This window comes from Tupaia chinensis, unplaced genomic scaffold, assembly GCF_000334495.1.
Source record: "Tupaia chinensis unplaced genomic scaffold, TupChi_1.0 Scaffold000221_1, whole genome shotgun sequence".
NCBI lineage: Eukaryota > Metazoa > Chordata > Mammalia > Scandentia > Tupaiidae > Tupaia > Tupaia belangeri.
Window position 1 is genome coordinate 728,455 of NW_006159696.1, and position 13,504 is coordinate 741,958.

General features: G+C 48.8%; 1 protein-coding gene across 1 annotated transcript in view; it reads left to right on the top strand.

Moving 5' to 3' along the window:
• FRMPD2 (FERM and PDZ domain containing 2) overlaps positions 1 to 13,504 on the top strand; it is a 113,884-nt gene that overhangs the window by 54,632 nt on the left and 45,748 nt on the right. The window contains exons 13-14 of the mRNA XM_027771518.1: positions 4,091 to 4,237; positions 10,846 to 11,028. Of these exons, the coding sequence (XP_027627319.1) occupies positions 4,091 to 4,237; positions 10,846 to 11,028 (330 nt within the window). The remainder of the gene's footprint in view (positions 1 to 4,090; positions 4,238 to 10,845; positions 11,029 to 13,504) is intronic.

Consider the following 13,504-nt stretch of genomic DNA (forward strand, 5'->3'; position numbering starts at 1 on the left):
GGGGAATGGTCACACCACAATCCCTTCTCCTCCATTCTCCTCTCGGGAGCTTGGGCACGCATGCTCACGTGCCAGCGTGAGTTTTAAGCTACCGGGTCCGGGACGCGAACCGCAGTCGACTACGTGAGAGTCCAGCGACATAGCCATTACGCTAACTGCTGGTTCTCAGCAATGCATGTTGACTAAGAGAGAATAGGGATGGTTCTCCTTTCCAAAAACGAGAATGCTTGCATATTGCCGAAACCCTAGGTCACTCACCAGTGGGCACTTAGTGGTCAATGGTGATATGTCTTTGGTGAACAGAGGAATCGTGTTTGGCTGAAATTTTGAGTCTAGTGGAGTCACCTGGATCGAGCCATGCTATATTGACCCTAGGGAGGTTGGATTAGGCACACCCTAACAGCCTCTTTGCAACTTCATCACCTTCTGAAAGACCCTCTCTCCAGGTATGGTCACATCCTGAGGTTTTGCGGGCTGGGGCTCGATATATGAACTGAGAGACAGGCAGAGAGGAGCCCCTCTTATGTAAGGAGGTCAGCGTTTTTGTTTTGTTCAGGTCTTCAACAGATTGCCTGAAGCGCACCCGCATCGGGGAGGGCCATCCACATCACTCTGTGTATTCAGATGGTGAGCTCGTCCAGAAAGGTCCCTACAGACACACCCAGATATGATTGGCCAAATATCTGACCACGCTGTGGCCTGCTCGAGTTGGCACAGGAAATGAACCATCATAGCTCTTCATCCTGGTGCCCCCTGTGCCTGTCCAGTTTCTGACTGACCTCCCCCTCCGGCCTCAGCCTGATCTCACCTCCACCCCTGGGTCTGGCCAGCCCTCAGCCTCGGCCTCTGTGGGGACCAGAGCATTTCCAGCTGTGCTCTCCAGCACCCGCGCAGCCCCAGAGGCAGACCTTTCTCCTTTCTCCTGTGCGTCAGGTCACACACACCGTTCATTCGGCTGTATTTTGGAGGGCGTGCACCACACTGGACCCCATCAGCTCTTCACATTCACCCTGCCAAGCAGGTGTAGTTTCCCTCTGCAGCTCTGTGAGGGTAGGTGAGCTAGCCAGAGCACAGCCGGGTCTCCCCTCCAGGGCTGGCTTCACCATGTGCTGGACACTTCAGAGCACGTCACCGGAGGTCACAGATAGGAGCACCTGAGTCACAGGGGGGCAGGTGCTGGGGGCGCTGGCATCCGAGAAGCAGCAGGTCCTTCTTAGGGCCCAAGCTTAAGAGGCTGGGTGAGTGCCACTCGTCACATCTGGGAGGACTTGGTGTGCCTGCCCCTTCTAAGGGGCTTATATTTTGTTTGATCCATGGTTCTGGTGGTGCTGGAGAAAAAAGTCATTTGAAAACCACTGTTGTGAAAGACTGGGAGCCCCTGAAGAATTTTAAGCAGGAAAGTAACATGATTACATTTGCATTTTAAAAAGGAAGACAAAGACAATTTGGTATAAAAATAAATCTCCTTAATCACAGCATCACAGCAGAACAACTTTCCTCTGGGTGCATTCTCTTCTAGCCTGATCACACGCAGGGATGTTTATATAGCTGTAAACATCGCCGCGTTCGGCTCGCATCCTGATTTCTCACTCGAGGCTGCATGCTGTCCTCCCGTGGCCTCCCCGATGTCTCTGGGACGGCTGTGGTTGTGCCTTCGTGGGTCTTTCTCTTACTATCTGGCGTTCCCTTAGTTGAGCCAAACCATGGAAGTGACAATATCATTACCATTTGAATTGTTTCTAATCATTCTCTTTATAAGTGACTAGAAATGCACCTTCGTGTGTCCAGAGCTTTTGTTAGTTTCATGTGGAATCCTTCTCTGGATTAAAGATCCTAATGAAATTTTTTTAAAGTACAAGTTTATTTTGCTACAAAAAAAGTATGTGTCCCCCAAATTCTTTTTAAAATAAATGTGTTAATGGACTTTATTTTTTTAGAGCAGTTTTAGGTTCACCATGAAATTAAGTGGAAGGTACAGAGACTTCCCATATTTCCCCGTCCCTGCTTCCCACTGAACATACTGTAAGTGCCTGCACCAGAGTATACGCTTGTTCCAATCAATCAACCTTCCTGAATCGGCATCGCCCCTCGGAGTCCAAAGTTGACACTAGGGGTCGCTCTTGGTGCTGCTCATTCTGAGTCTTGACAATGTGTGATGACGTGTTTCCACCATCGCGTACCACACAGAGCAGTCTCACTGCCCTCCAAGGATTGCTCTGCCTTTATCCCTCCCTCCTCCCTACCCCCAGCGACCACTGACCTTTCACTGTTTCCACAGTTTTTGCTTTTTCCAGAATGCCCTATAGTTGGGATCTAGTATGAAGACTTTCTAGATTGGCTTCTTTTGCTGTATAACATACATCTCAGTACCCTCCATGTCTCTCTGAGGTTTGATAACTGGTTTCCTTTTAGCACTGAACAATATTCCATTGTCTGGATGTACCGTAATTGGTTTATCTACTCATCTACTGCGGAACAGTTTTGCTGTCAAGTTTTGGCAATTGTGCATGAAGCTGCTACGAATGTCCCTGTGCAGATTTTTGTGCGGGTATAAGCTTTCAGCTCTTTGGGTAAATACCAAGGGGTATGATTGCTGAGTTGTCTAGTAAGCATATGTTTCATTTTGTGAAAAACTACTGATCTGTTTTCCACAGTGGCTGTACCATTTTGCATTTCTGCCAGCAGCAAATGAGAGTTCCTGGTGCTCCACACCCTTGCCAACATTTGGCGTTGTCAGTGTTGTGGATTTTGGCCATCCTATTGGGTTGTCAGAAAAGTCATGATGCATTTTTGCATAGGAAAACATACTCCATGGCTTTCCCAACAACTCAATAACTGCATTCTAAATAGTTTTTAGTGCACTAGGTTGCTGGATAGCTTCTTCCCCTTTGCGTCTCTGAGCTAAACTAAGCATCAACGTGGCTCACACAAAGTTAGAGGACTCTCAGCCCATGGCCACATGGGGTACCTGTGCCATACCAGGAACGTGGTATGCAGTGGACACTGTGCCATTCTTTCCAGATCCTCTCATCAGACTGACTCACCCACTCCCAGCCCTGAAAAGGCAGGGAGGACCCCCCCCCAAGCCTCCAGAGGGCCCCTGCTGGCTCTGTGGTCTAGAAAGGAAGTCGGTTTGATTTCCGGTTTGAATCCCAGTTTGGTGGCTTGAAAAGCACATCCTGCATGTACACGTATGCTCAAAACCCTGACAGAATGGAGAAATGGAGGAGGAGAGATCACAGTGTGCCCGTGCCCCACTGGGGATGCTACTTCTTTCTTCCCTCCCTGTACCCCTTCCTCTCTGTCTCTCTCTAGCGAGGCACATAGCCCCTGACAAAAATAAATCAGTAAAAGAGAGGCGCTCTGCCCGAACTGCACACTTCTCTCCACCTCAGAGAACTGCCAGGTGGTGGGTGACGCTGATCTGCCAGCCCCCCTGGGGGTGGGGGCACAGCCTTCAGGCCCTAAAGAGCAGGCCTGATGAAGGCCCAGGTCTGGGGGGAGGGACATGTCAGGTCTTCTCCCGTTTAGGAGGCCACTTCTGGGATGCCTTCTTGCGCAGCGATGGGGTGCACAGCTAAGATCTCTGTCGGAAGCAGGGAACAAGTGCTAAGAGCACTGGTGGACAGAAATGCTGAAGAGGAAGTGTGGGACGGGGTTTGCTGTGTCTTCTGAGAAGTGGTGTAGAGGTATCATGGAACGCGTCAAGGCTCTGGGGACACATCGCATTTCTGTCCTGACACACAGCGAGACCCGGGCCCTGCCGAAGGACATCTCTCCTTGCTCATCCTGGCGACAGCAATCATAATCCACCCACACAGCATTTCTGTGAAGACTGAAGAACCCAGTGTGTTCTGAGGACCCCCTGGCACACAGGAGGACTCCCTTCTCTCCCTTCTCCTCATGCCTCAGGCTCGGCCCCACCTCTACTGCAGTAGGAGATAGTATCCCAGACGGGACCTCGAAGAGCACCCCTGCCCTGGGGCCCTGATGAGATGGCAACTCCAGACGTGTCTCAGTTCTGTTGAGCCCGACAGAAGGCATCTCGTAATGCCCCTTTTCTCCTGCCTCTTCTCTCCTGCAGGCCGAGAGTAAGGCGTATTTTCTAGTTGAAGATTACATCCCAGCGAGTCTGATCGAGAGAATGACCGCCCTTCGGGTCCAAGCGGAAGTTGCAGAGATGCACCGGGTCGGTTCTGCGCTCTGGGGAGATGAAGCTGAGCTGGAGTTTCTGAGGGTAAGGCCTTCCACGCCTCGAGAGAGAGGTCGATGCCCACAGGACTGAGGTTGGCAGTCTGACCCAGAGCCGCCTTTGGAGGGTCAGCCAGGCTGATAACTACAGGGAGGTCAAGCAAGGGTCCTGAGCTCTAGGAGGAAGGAAGGCCCCATTGTCCAGAGGGGCAAAGAAGAGGCTTCTGGAAGCAGGTGGCACTGGAAGTGACCCCATGGGTAGTGGGATTTGGTGGGCTAGGGCAGGTGTGGTAGGGCCTTTCTTCAACTTTACAGCGGCATCCCAACTGCTTTTCTGCAAGTAAGGAGACTTCTCAGACATGACACGCAGGATGACTGAAGGACAAAACAGAAGTATGAGCTGAAGCAAAATTGTTGGGAGGCCTCGAGTTTGCAGCCTTCTGGGCAGCTGCCCCAGCACAGCAGGGCTGATGTGACCCATGCACAGGGAGCAGCGCTGGTCTACTCCAGCTCCCGAGAGAAAGCAGTAGCACTTCAGTCCCCTATGTCAGGGACAGCCCTGACGACAAATAGTCTTTGCTCGCACCACAGCCTCCACTCACTGTGAGCCAGGCCCTGCGGGAGCTGACAGCGCAAGCACCAGGTCTGGTGGGAGGACTGCCGTGTGCCCCGGCATTACTCTGGGAAACGCTCAGTGGGAGCTTCAGGAAGGTGGGACCAGGGACGGAATGGCTGCTCTGCCTCTGTAGATGCAGCTGAGAGTGACTGGGAGGAGACCCCCAGCTCCCCCAAGGTGGGATACATGGCTGAGCCTTTAGATTTGGGAGCAGTTTTTAAAGGAAGCCCGGGGATTCGAACGTTTCTCTGGGCACTGGAAGGCAGAACTGCCAAGGCTAAGTGTACCCTTCGGTCTATGTTCAGCCCTTCAGCAGAACCTCCCGGCAGCGCCCGTGGGGAAGCCTGCCAGTGAGTCATCTGGGAAGTCCCGAGAGAAACATATGCTATGGAATGCCATGTTATCTTTCAAGTGGGGACTTTAAAGCTAAAGGGGTCGAGAACCACACAACCAAGCCCAGAGGCCAAGGACTCAGTCCTGTGGGAGGTCCTCCTGGATGGCTGCCACTTTCAGCAGAACCTCCCGGCAGCGCCCGTGGGGAAGCCTGCCAGTGAGTCATCTGGGAAGTCCCGAGAGAAACATATGCTATGGAATGCCATGTTATCTTTCAAGTGGGGACTTTAAAGCTAAAGGGGTCGAGAACCACACAACCAAGCCCAGAGGCCAAGGACTCAGTCCTGTGGGAGGTCCTCCTGGATGGCTGCCACTGTGGACGGTCCCCCTAACCAAGCCCAGAGGCCAAGGACTCAGTCCTGTGGGAGGTCCTCCTGGATGGCTGCCACTGTGGCCGCTCCCCAGCTTCAGCTCTGCATGCTGGCCCGCTGTGTCTCTCCCTCCCCACCCCCAGGCAAAAGCTGCAAGGATCCGAAAAGAAGCTACTATCTCAGAAGCAAAAAGTTCCTTTTGCTTTTTTTTTCCTTCTTCAGTGTTTCATGGAGAACTTGGATAGATACGGTTTTGTTTGTTAGAGCATGTTGGACCTTTTCATTCGGGAGAGGGTTTCTTAAAGTCATTTCCCCTCCCTGCGTATAAAATAGACACTCGCGCACAATCCTGCTCCCTGGAGAGAGAACAGTTACATTCCAGCACTTTTACCCTCTTCTCTTCGTGTATTCATATATGCGCGTATATGTTTACTGCTGGGTTTATATCACTTCTGTAGGTTTGTGTATCCATCTAATCTCACATCACTAACATCTTTTTTTTTTTTTCCGGAGAGGTTTTTGCTATAGGGTGCATGTGCTCACCAGAAAGACAGAGACAGAAAGCGAGAAATCATCCCCCCCGGGGGGGGGATGGCCACGCTGCAATCCCTTCTCTTCCTTTCTCCTCTTGGGATCTTGGGCACACACACACATGCGCCCGGCGTGAGTTTAAGCCACCAGGTCCGGGACTCGAACCGCGGTCGACTACATGGGAGTTCAGTGACATAGCCATTACACTAACTGCTGGTCCCAACATCACTAACATCTTGAAAACTTATTTTGAATCAATACACGTTGTGCCCTATTCCTTCAAAGGTCTATCGCTTGACATATAAATGTTTTTAATATGGGACTATTTTAAATGATAATGAGATTAACATTTTTCTATGTAGATCTTTAGTTTTATCTCTGCTTTATTCTTTAGAGACAGCATCTCGTCCCTGAGTGACAGGTTGGAGGTACTGAAGGCTGCAGACACTGCTGATATATATTGCAAAGATACCTTGTGCTGTCTTTCCGGATGTTTCTTGAACTGTCTATTCAGCTGCAAATGCCCTGAGGGTCCTGGGTCCTCAGAGACCTTCGCAGAGCCCAGTTACTCTATCAGCAGTCACTGGGTTACTTAATTATACATCCTCACGGTTCCTTTTCATTAAAAAGAAGAAAATCATTATCAGGTGTTGCCTCTTGGCCCTGGTTCATTGATGACTGACTGCTAGTTCTTTATCTCCCAGGGGAAGCAGACTTGGCAGGAGTTCAGTTTGGGTGAGGCTGGCTGCTGTGCTCTGCCTGGAAAATTACATTAGCATATTAGTCTCAAACAACTTGTTTAAAGTTAACTCAGTGTTTTCCAAACTTCCTCAACCAGGAAACCAGTATCTCAAATAACTAGGCGGCGTGAGATGCTGGGAAACCTCTTTTATTGGCTGTTGACATCGTGCTGGCTGTACCCTGGGTTTTTGCATTATGACAAACCCATTCACTTGCTAATTAGACGGACTTTATAGACATCCTTTGAAAAGGTTGCCTTTCATTTTATGTATTTTATTTATAGTTTTTTGCCATAGGATATGTAGACTTGCTACAAAGTCGAGAGAGAGACCGTGAGAGGGAAAGTAAGAAGCCACAGCCTGGGGAGGGATGGCCAAGCCACAGTCCCTTCTCCTCCACTCTCCTCCAGGGACTTCGGGCACACATACACGTGTACCTGGTGTGACTTTTCCCGCATCAGGTCTGGGACTCAAAGTGTGGTCAGCCATGTGGGAATCGAGCATCTCCAGTATCATGCCACCTGTGGGTCCTGAAATAGCTGCCTTTTAAACGAAGCCTTTAAAGGAAATCCTTTACTGACCATGAGCTAGTCTTTTCCATATCCTTCCTCCCCCCATGAGTCTGCACTGTGAGAGGGGTTAGTCTTGGTTATTCAGCAGTTTATCTGGAGAGATTACCAAGAGTGGAATTATAAGGTTTAAGAATATGAATTGTGAATTTCTTCGTGAATATCTGGAAATAATGATCTATTTATTTCCAGCTGTTTTCGGTACCGTAAGGCTGGTGCTAGTGCCTGGCTCTGGTCTCAGCTCTGCTGGGAGGACAGGGGACTCGAGTGTGATGGCCCTAAGCATGTGGAGTGGAAGCGGCCCTCTAAGTGGAAACCCAGCCATAGCATCACAGAATGGGTGAGGAAGGGCATCCAAGCACGCACCCCGGGAGGCAGGGCGTGACACAGACAGTGTTCCTACAGACTGACGATGTCCTTCAGTGCTTCGCCTGCGTCCAGGCTTCGTAGACAGCCTGCCTGGCAGCTGTTCTGGGTGAAGACGCAGAACAAGCAGACATACGTTTCTATTTCTGGCTCAGAAATGGGAATGTCAGATTACCGAGTTCTTTGTGCCTCCATTTTTTTCCTTTGAAAAGAGAAGGCTACACGTGCCTCTGATGGTTGTTGCAAGATTGAGTAACAATAAAATAATGCACGGGAAAGCTCTACCAGTTCAGGAATTATGAGGCACCAAGTACTGAAAAGTATGACGTTCCTGGGACCAGCAGTTAGCGTAATGGCTGTGTCGCTGGACTCCCACGTAGTCAACCGCGGTTCGAGTCCCGGACCCGGTGGCTTAAACTCATGCTGGGCGCGTGTGCGTGTGTGCCCAAGATCCTGAGAGGAGAATGGAGGAGAAGGGATTGCCGTGTGGCCATCCTCCCGGGGGGTGATTTTTCACTTTCTGTCTCTACGTCTCTCTCTGTCTGTCTGGCGAGTGCACGCGCCCTATAGCGAAAAACCTCTCAAAAAAAATAAAAATAAAAATAAAAGGATAATGTTCCTCTCTGTGAACTGAAAAATAAAATGGAAAATGAGAACTGGGGGCCCAGACGGTGGCACAGTGGTAAGATGCAATGCTCTATAAGGCGATCCCACATGGGAAGGTGTCCAGTTCAAATCTAGAGACCTCCGTAAGCATGCTGGGCACATACTTGCCCGTGACCCGGAGCTGGGTGAAGCTGGGTGGTCATGGCATCATCCAGAGCCTGTTGAGGTGGTCTCTCCATTTCTGCTTCTCTTGCTCGTGGAAGAAACAGATAAATGAATGAATAAATAAATAAATAATAAATAAATAATAATTACCAATCAATAAGTTTAAGTAAGTTCAGCAAAGGTATTATTATTCTAATTAAGATGACATTAATGTCTTAGAATTTTTTTCTTTAGAACTAGCACATCAAATTCTTGGAAAGAATTTACCCAATTATTTTGAGGTGTCCCTTCTTTTTAATGTCTTTTTAAAAAAATTTACCATAAGGCATACGTGCTCCTCACTCAGCAGTGTAACAAACACAGTCCGGGAGACAGACAGAGAAGGAGCGAGGAAGAGGGAGAATGCATACCCCTTGTGGTGCGCGGTCACGCGGCAGTTCCTCTCCCTCCATTTTTTTTTTTTTTATCCTGCTGAGATTTGGAGCACACGGGTGAAAGTGCCTGGCATGTCTCTCTAACCACCAGAACCAGAGTTACACCATGTGGCTGGCCATGTGGTATTCAGCTTCCTTAACCACTAGGCCATGGGACCAGCCCTGCTTTGTCATGGCCTAATTCCATGCCCAGAGCAGTCACTGGATATTTCAGCATCCGTGTGCCATAAATAGAAATATCGTTTCATATGATAATGATGAAAAGGCCTCTCCAAAGTTAGAAGGAGGTTCAGGTGTCCAGAGACTTCATCTAGACGGTGGGAAGACGTGTCATGTCAGCAGGCAGCACCTGTCTATGAGATGCTTCATCACAGCAGAGGCCAGCTCGGGACTGAGAAGGCCTCTCGAAGGCCACACTTTGTCCCTGGCTATGTGACCCTGCTAGCAGTGAAAGAGACTGGATAGCACGTGATGTTCTGTGCTGGGGTAAGAAGGGATGGTCTAACGAATGAAATCCTGAGTAGATTTCAAAGGCCTAGAACAAGATGTCCTCACTGTGGTCCGGGTGCATAAACCCTCTGATGAGAACTAAGACCTTCCCAGGGAAGATGGAATTGTGGGAGCCCAGAGAGACAGGACTGCCATTCAGACATAAAAACATTTACATTATGCTTTTGCTCCAATTCTTCTTTTTTTTTTTTTAAAGAGAGATTTTTTGCTATAGGATGTGTGCACTTACCAGAGAGACAGAGAAACATATAGTGAGCAATCACCCCCCCAGGGGGATGACCACTCTGCACTCTCCTCCATTCTTCTCTTGGGATTTTGGGCATGCATGCACATGCATCTGGCGTGAGTTTTAAGCTGCTAGGTCTGGGACTCAAACTGCAGCCGGCTATGTGGGAGCCTGGGGACATAGCCATTATGCCATTTATTGATCCCTTGAATTATCTTAAGAATGCAGCTATCCCTGGACACAGGCACAATTTCGTCTCCTAACCTGGTAAGCTGAGGGGAGACCTTGGGCTGTGGGGACCCGCTGAGGATGTGGTGAGACACAGTGGAGTGGTTGGCCATTTCCTCTGCAGATGACCAAGCCTTGTCTTGCTTTAATGGCGATGCCGATGACCCGGAAGTTTGCTTTCTGTGCTTGAGCCTCAGCCTTCCCATCCATCGCATGAAAGGTTGGACCAGATGGTACTGCAGGAGACTGTGACTGACACAACTGGGAAAAGGGCTCCCTTACCTTGAGATGTCTTAGAATTCTAAAAATCTTGTTCAAGAGGAGGTGGCATGAAGAATAAGGTGCCTGGATCCCACATAGCCAACTCCATGGTTCGAGTCTGGGACCTGGCTGTAGGAAATTCATACTGGTTGTGTGTATGTGTGTGACCAAAATCCTGAGAGAATAGAGGAGATGGGATTGCAATGAGGCCATCCCCCCTGGGGGGGGTGATTTCTCACTTTCTTTCTCTCCCTCTGTCTCTCTCTGATGTGTACACATGCCTTATAGCAAAAACTAAAAAGCAAAACCAAAACCAAAAGCAAATAAAACAATTGTATGAGTATTTATTCTTTCTGAAAAAAATTACTGAAATGAAATGAAAAATAAATACATGAAAACTTGTTCAGCATATTATTCTACGATATCATTTTCATAACTGTGTTCCAAGTGCTGTTTTAGGAATTCCACAGGAAAAGGACTCCTGCAATTAAAAGCGTGGAAAATGTGATTATAACTGGGATATGGAGCAGCTCTGTGATCAGGGGAATTGCTTAGATCCGTGTTTAGTGTTTCCTAAACTTAGTTGGAACCCTTACTCCTTTTCTCAGAATACTCGGGTAGTTTTCGTGGAATGGTCCAAAGCCCAGTTTTGAACCCGCGTGCCTGTCTCCTTCACACCGGCCTTTTTCTTGCTCCAGGTCTCTCAGCAGCTACCAGAATATGGTGTGCTGGTTCACCGGATTTTCCCAGAGAAGAAGCTGGACGGCGAGATGGCCCTGGGCATTTGTGCCAAGGGTATTATAGTCTATGAAGTGAAAAACAACCTTAGGATCGCAACTCTACGGTTTCAGTGGAGAGAAACTGGGAAGATTTCGACCTATGTGAGTATAGCTCCGAGGATAACGGACCTGCACTTCGTTGTCCTTTGATCTGTTGTCCCTTTGGAGAACTGATGGGGCATGTGAATTTCTCCAGACCGAACATACTCACAGCCCTTCTCTCAGTTAGTCTGTCTTCTGGTGCCCTTGGCACTGTTGAGAAGTCTACAAGGGTCTGGGACCAGCAGATGGCATAATGGTTACGTCACTGGACTCCCCCATAGTCGACCGCCGTCTGAGTCCTGGACGGGGTGACTTAAAACTCGTGCCAGGCACATGCGCGTGCCTGCCCAAGATCCTGAGAGGAGAATGGAGAAGGCATTGTGGCTTGGCCATACTCCTTGGGAGGGGGTGATTTCTCACTTTCTGTCTCTCTGGCCAGCACACACACCATATAGCAAAAAATCTCTCCCTAAAAGTAAAAGTCTACCAGGGTATTTTGGGAGGTTCTCAGGAGGCCATTTCTCCAACTATACCTTACCTTGACCCCCCCTCACCCCTGCCCTGCCCTTCTCCATACTCTCATGAACAGTCGCCTCTCTAAAGGGGTATACTTTCTTTCTGGGTAAAGGGCTCTTAATTTGGGGAACCCATTAATGTCGAGAGCAAGACTGGAGGTGGATATGGTAGAGGAGAGCAGAGTAGATTGGGGGATCTGCAAGGATCTGAAACATTCTTCCTGCGTTTTCATTTTCACTCACACACAGCGAGCCCTGGCTCCTGGTTGGTGGCTCAGTATGCTGAGATACTGAGGACTGCGAATTTAGACAGTCATTCAAAGTTTAAAAGCCTTTTGTGGAAAACAGAAAATGCCTATTAAACACACACTGTTCAAAATCACATTTGAACAAAATCTGTCTGAGTCTTTTTTCTTTCTGAATTGAGAGACAATCAGTAACCTAGTAGCGGACTGTCCCATGGGTTGTTCTGATTAGAGCTGGAAAGACATCAGCTTCACAAGACATATTTAGTAGCTTTAGGAAAAAAATGAAGACTTCATCAGGGTTTCTATCCATCTCCTGAGAGCCATTCCTTTCCCTGAAATGAATGACTTTGTTTTTGTTTTTTTTTAATGTGGAAGTGATCACATGAATGAGGTCACCAGCCGCTGGCCGCAAACCACGAGCCTTACACTGACAACTTGAGCGGTGTGTGCTCTGTAAGCACAGGGGAGGGAGCCCTGTGAAGAATCCCAGCATGGGCTTGGGAAGCTGGTTCTCATTTTGCTTATTAGTAGCTAGAGCAAAACAATCAAATCCATCATCTAGCCAGCTCACCGGGAAGTAGCAAGGAATACAGAAGCCGCCATATTGGAAGACTATGCTGTGCAGGTGTGCTGGCATCGACATGTAGCCCGATGGCTCTATCAAAGGAGTGTTCGTCCTTGAACAGTGAATGTGCCCTGCCAGTGACTGTTCTTGGTTATCAGCACCAGTTAGAGTCTCTGGAGAGTAATGCAGAGAAGCGAGGACAGACTGCTGGCTACTTTTCCTATTCTAAGATGCTCTCCGAGGAGCCTGGGGTGGGCAGGAGGAGGTCACGTGTAGGAAGTCATCTTGCTATAGGAGACGGCCTTGGTCAGTGACCGCGGCATGTTCCCTGCATCCTCTCCCTGGCACAGCAGGATATGTGATATATAGTCAACCCCTCTTATCTCTGTTAAAATTAAACTCATTCTTTTCTGTTGACTGAGTCTTTTGGAGACTCAGAGAGTCGTTTTTCTTCTTTCTTTCTTTCTTTCTTTCTTTATTTATTTTGTGGGGGAGGTTTTTACTATAGGGCGCATGCGCTCGCCAGAAAGAGACAGAGAGGCAGAAAGCGAGAAATCACCCCTGGGGGGATGGCCACGCAGCAATCCCTTCTCCTCCATTCTCCTCTCGGGATCTTGGGCATGCACGCACATGTGCCTGGCATGTTTAAGCCTCCAGGTCCAGGACTCGAACTGCAGTCGACTACATGGGAGTCTAGCAGCATAGCCATTACGCTAACTGCTGGTTCCTTCAAAGACGTGTTTTTTAACCAGTTAATAACCCTAGAATTTCTAAACCCACCTATGTCCATTAATCCCTACACCTCCAACTGAGGCTTCCAAATGTCCTGCGTGTTTGGACCAGGCCAACGTGAAGAGTCCCCATGCGACTGACACTGTGTCTGTCTGCTGTTCTCCCCACGGAGTGAAAGGCCGCTGCAGCTAAGCACCCTGAGGCACCTCCTCTGGGCCACCAGAGATTATGTTTCTGTGCCTTGGTCACTCATACTCATGCTTAGAATAAACTGTTTTAATTATTTCTACAGAACTCAATTATTTCTGTTGACAGAAGCAGGAACAGAAGGTCTGCAGGGCTCTGATCTCTTTAAGAAAACAATAATACAAATAATACAGTACGAAAGGGAATATTTTTATTTATTTATTTATTTTTTTGGAGAGGTTTTTGCTATAGGGCGCGTGTGCTCACCAGAAAGACAGAGAGAAACAGAG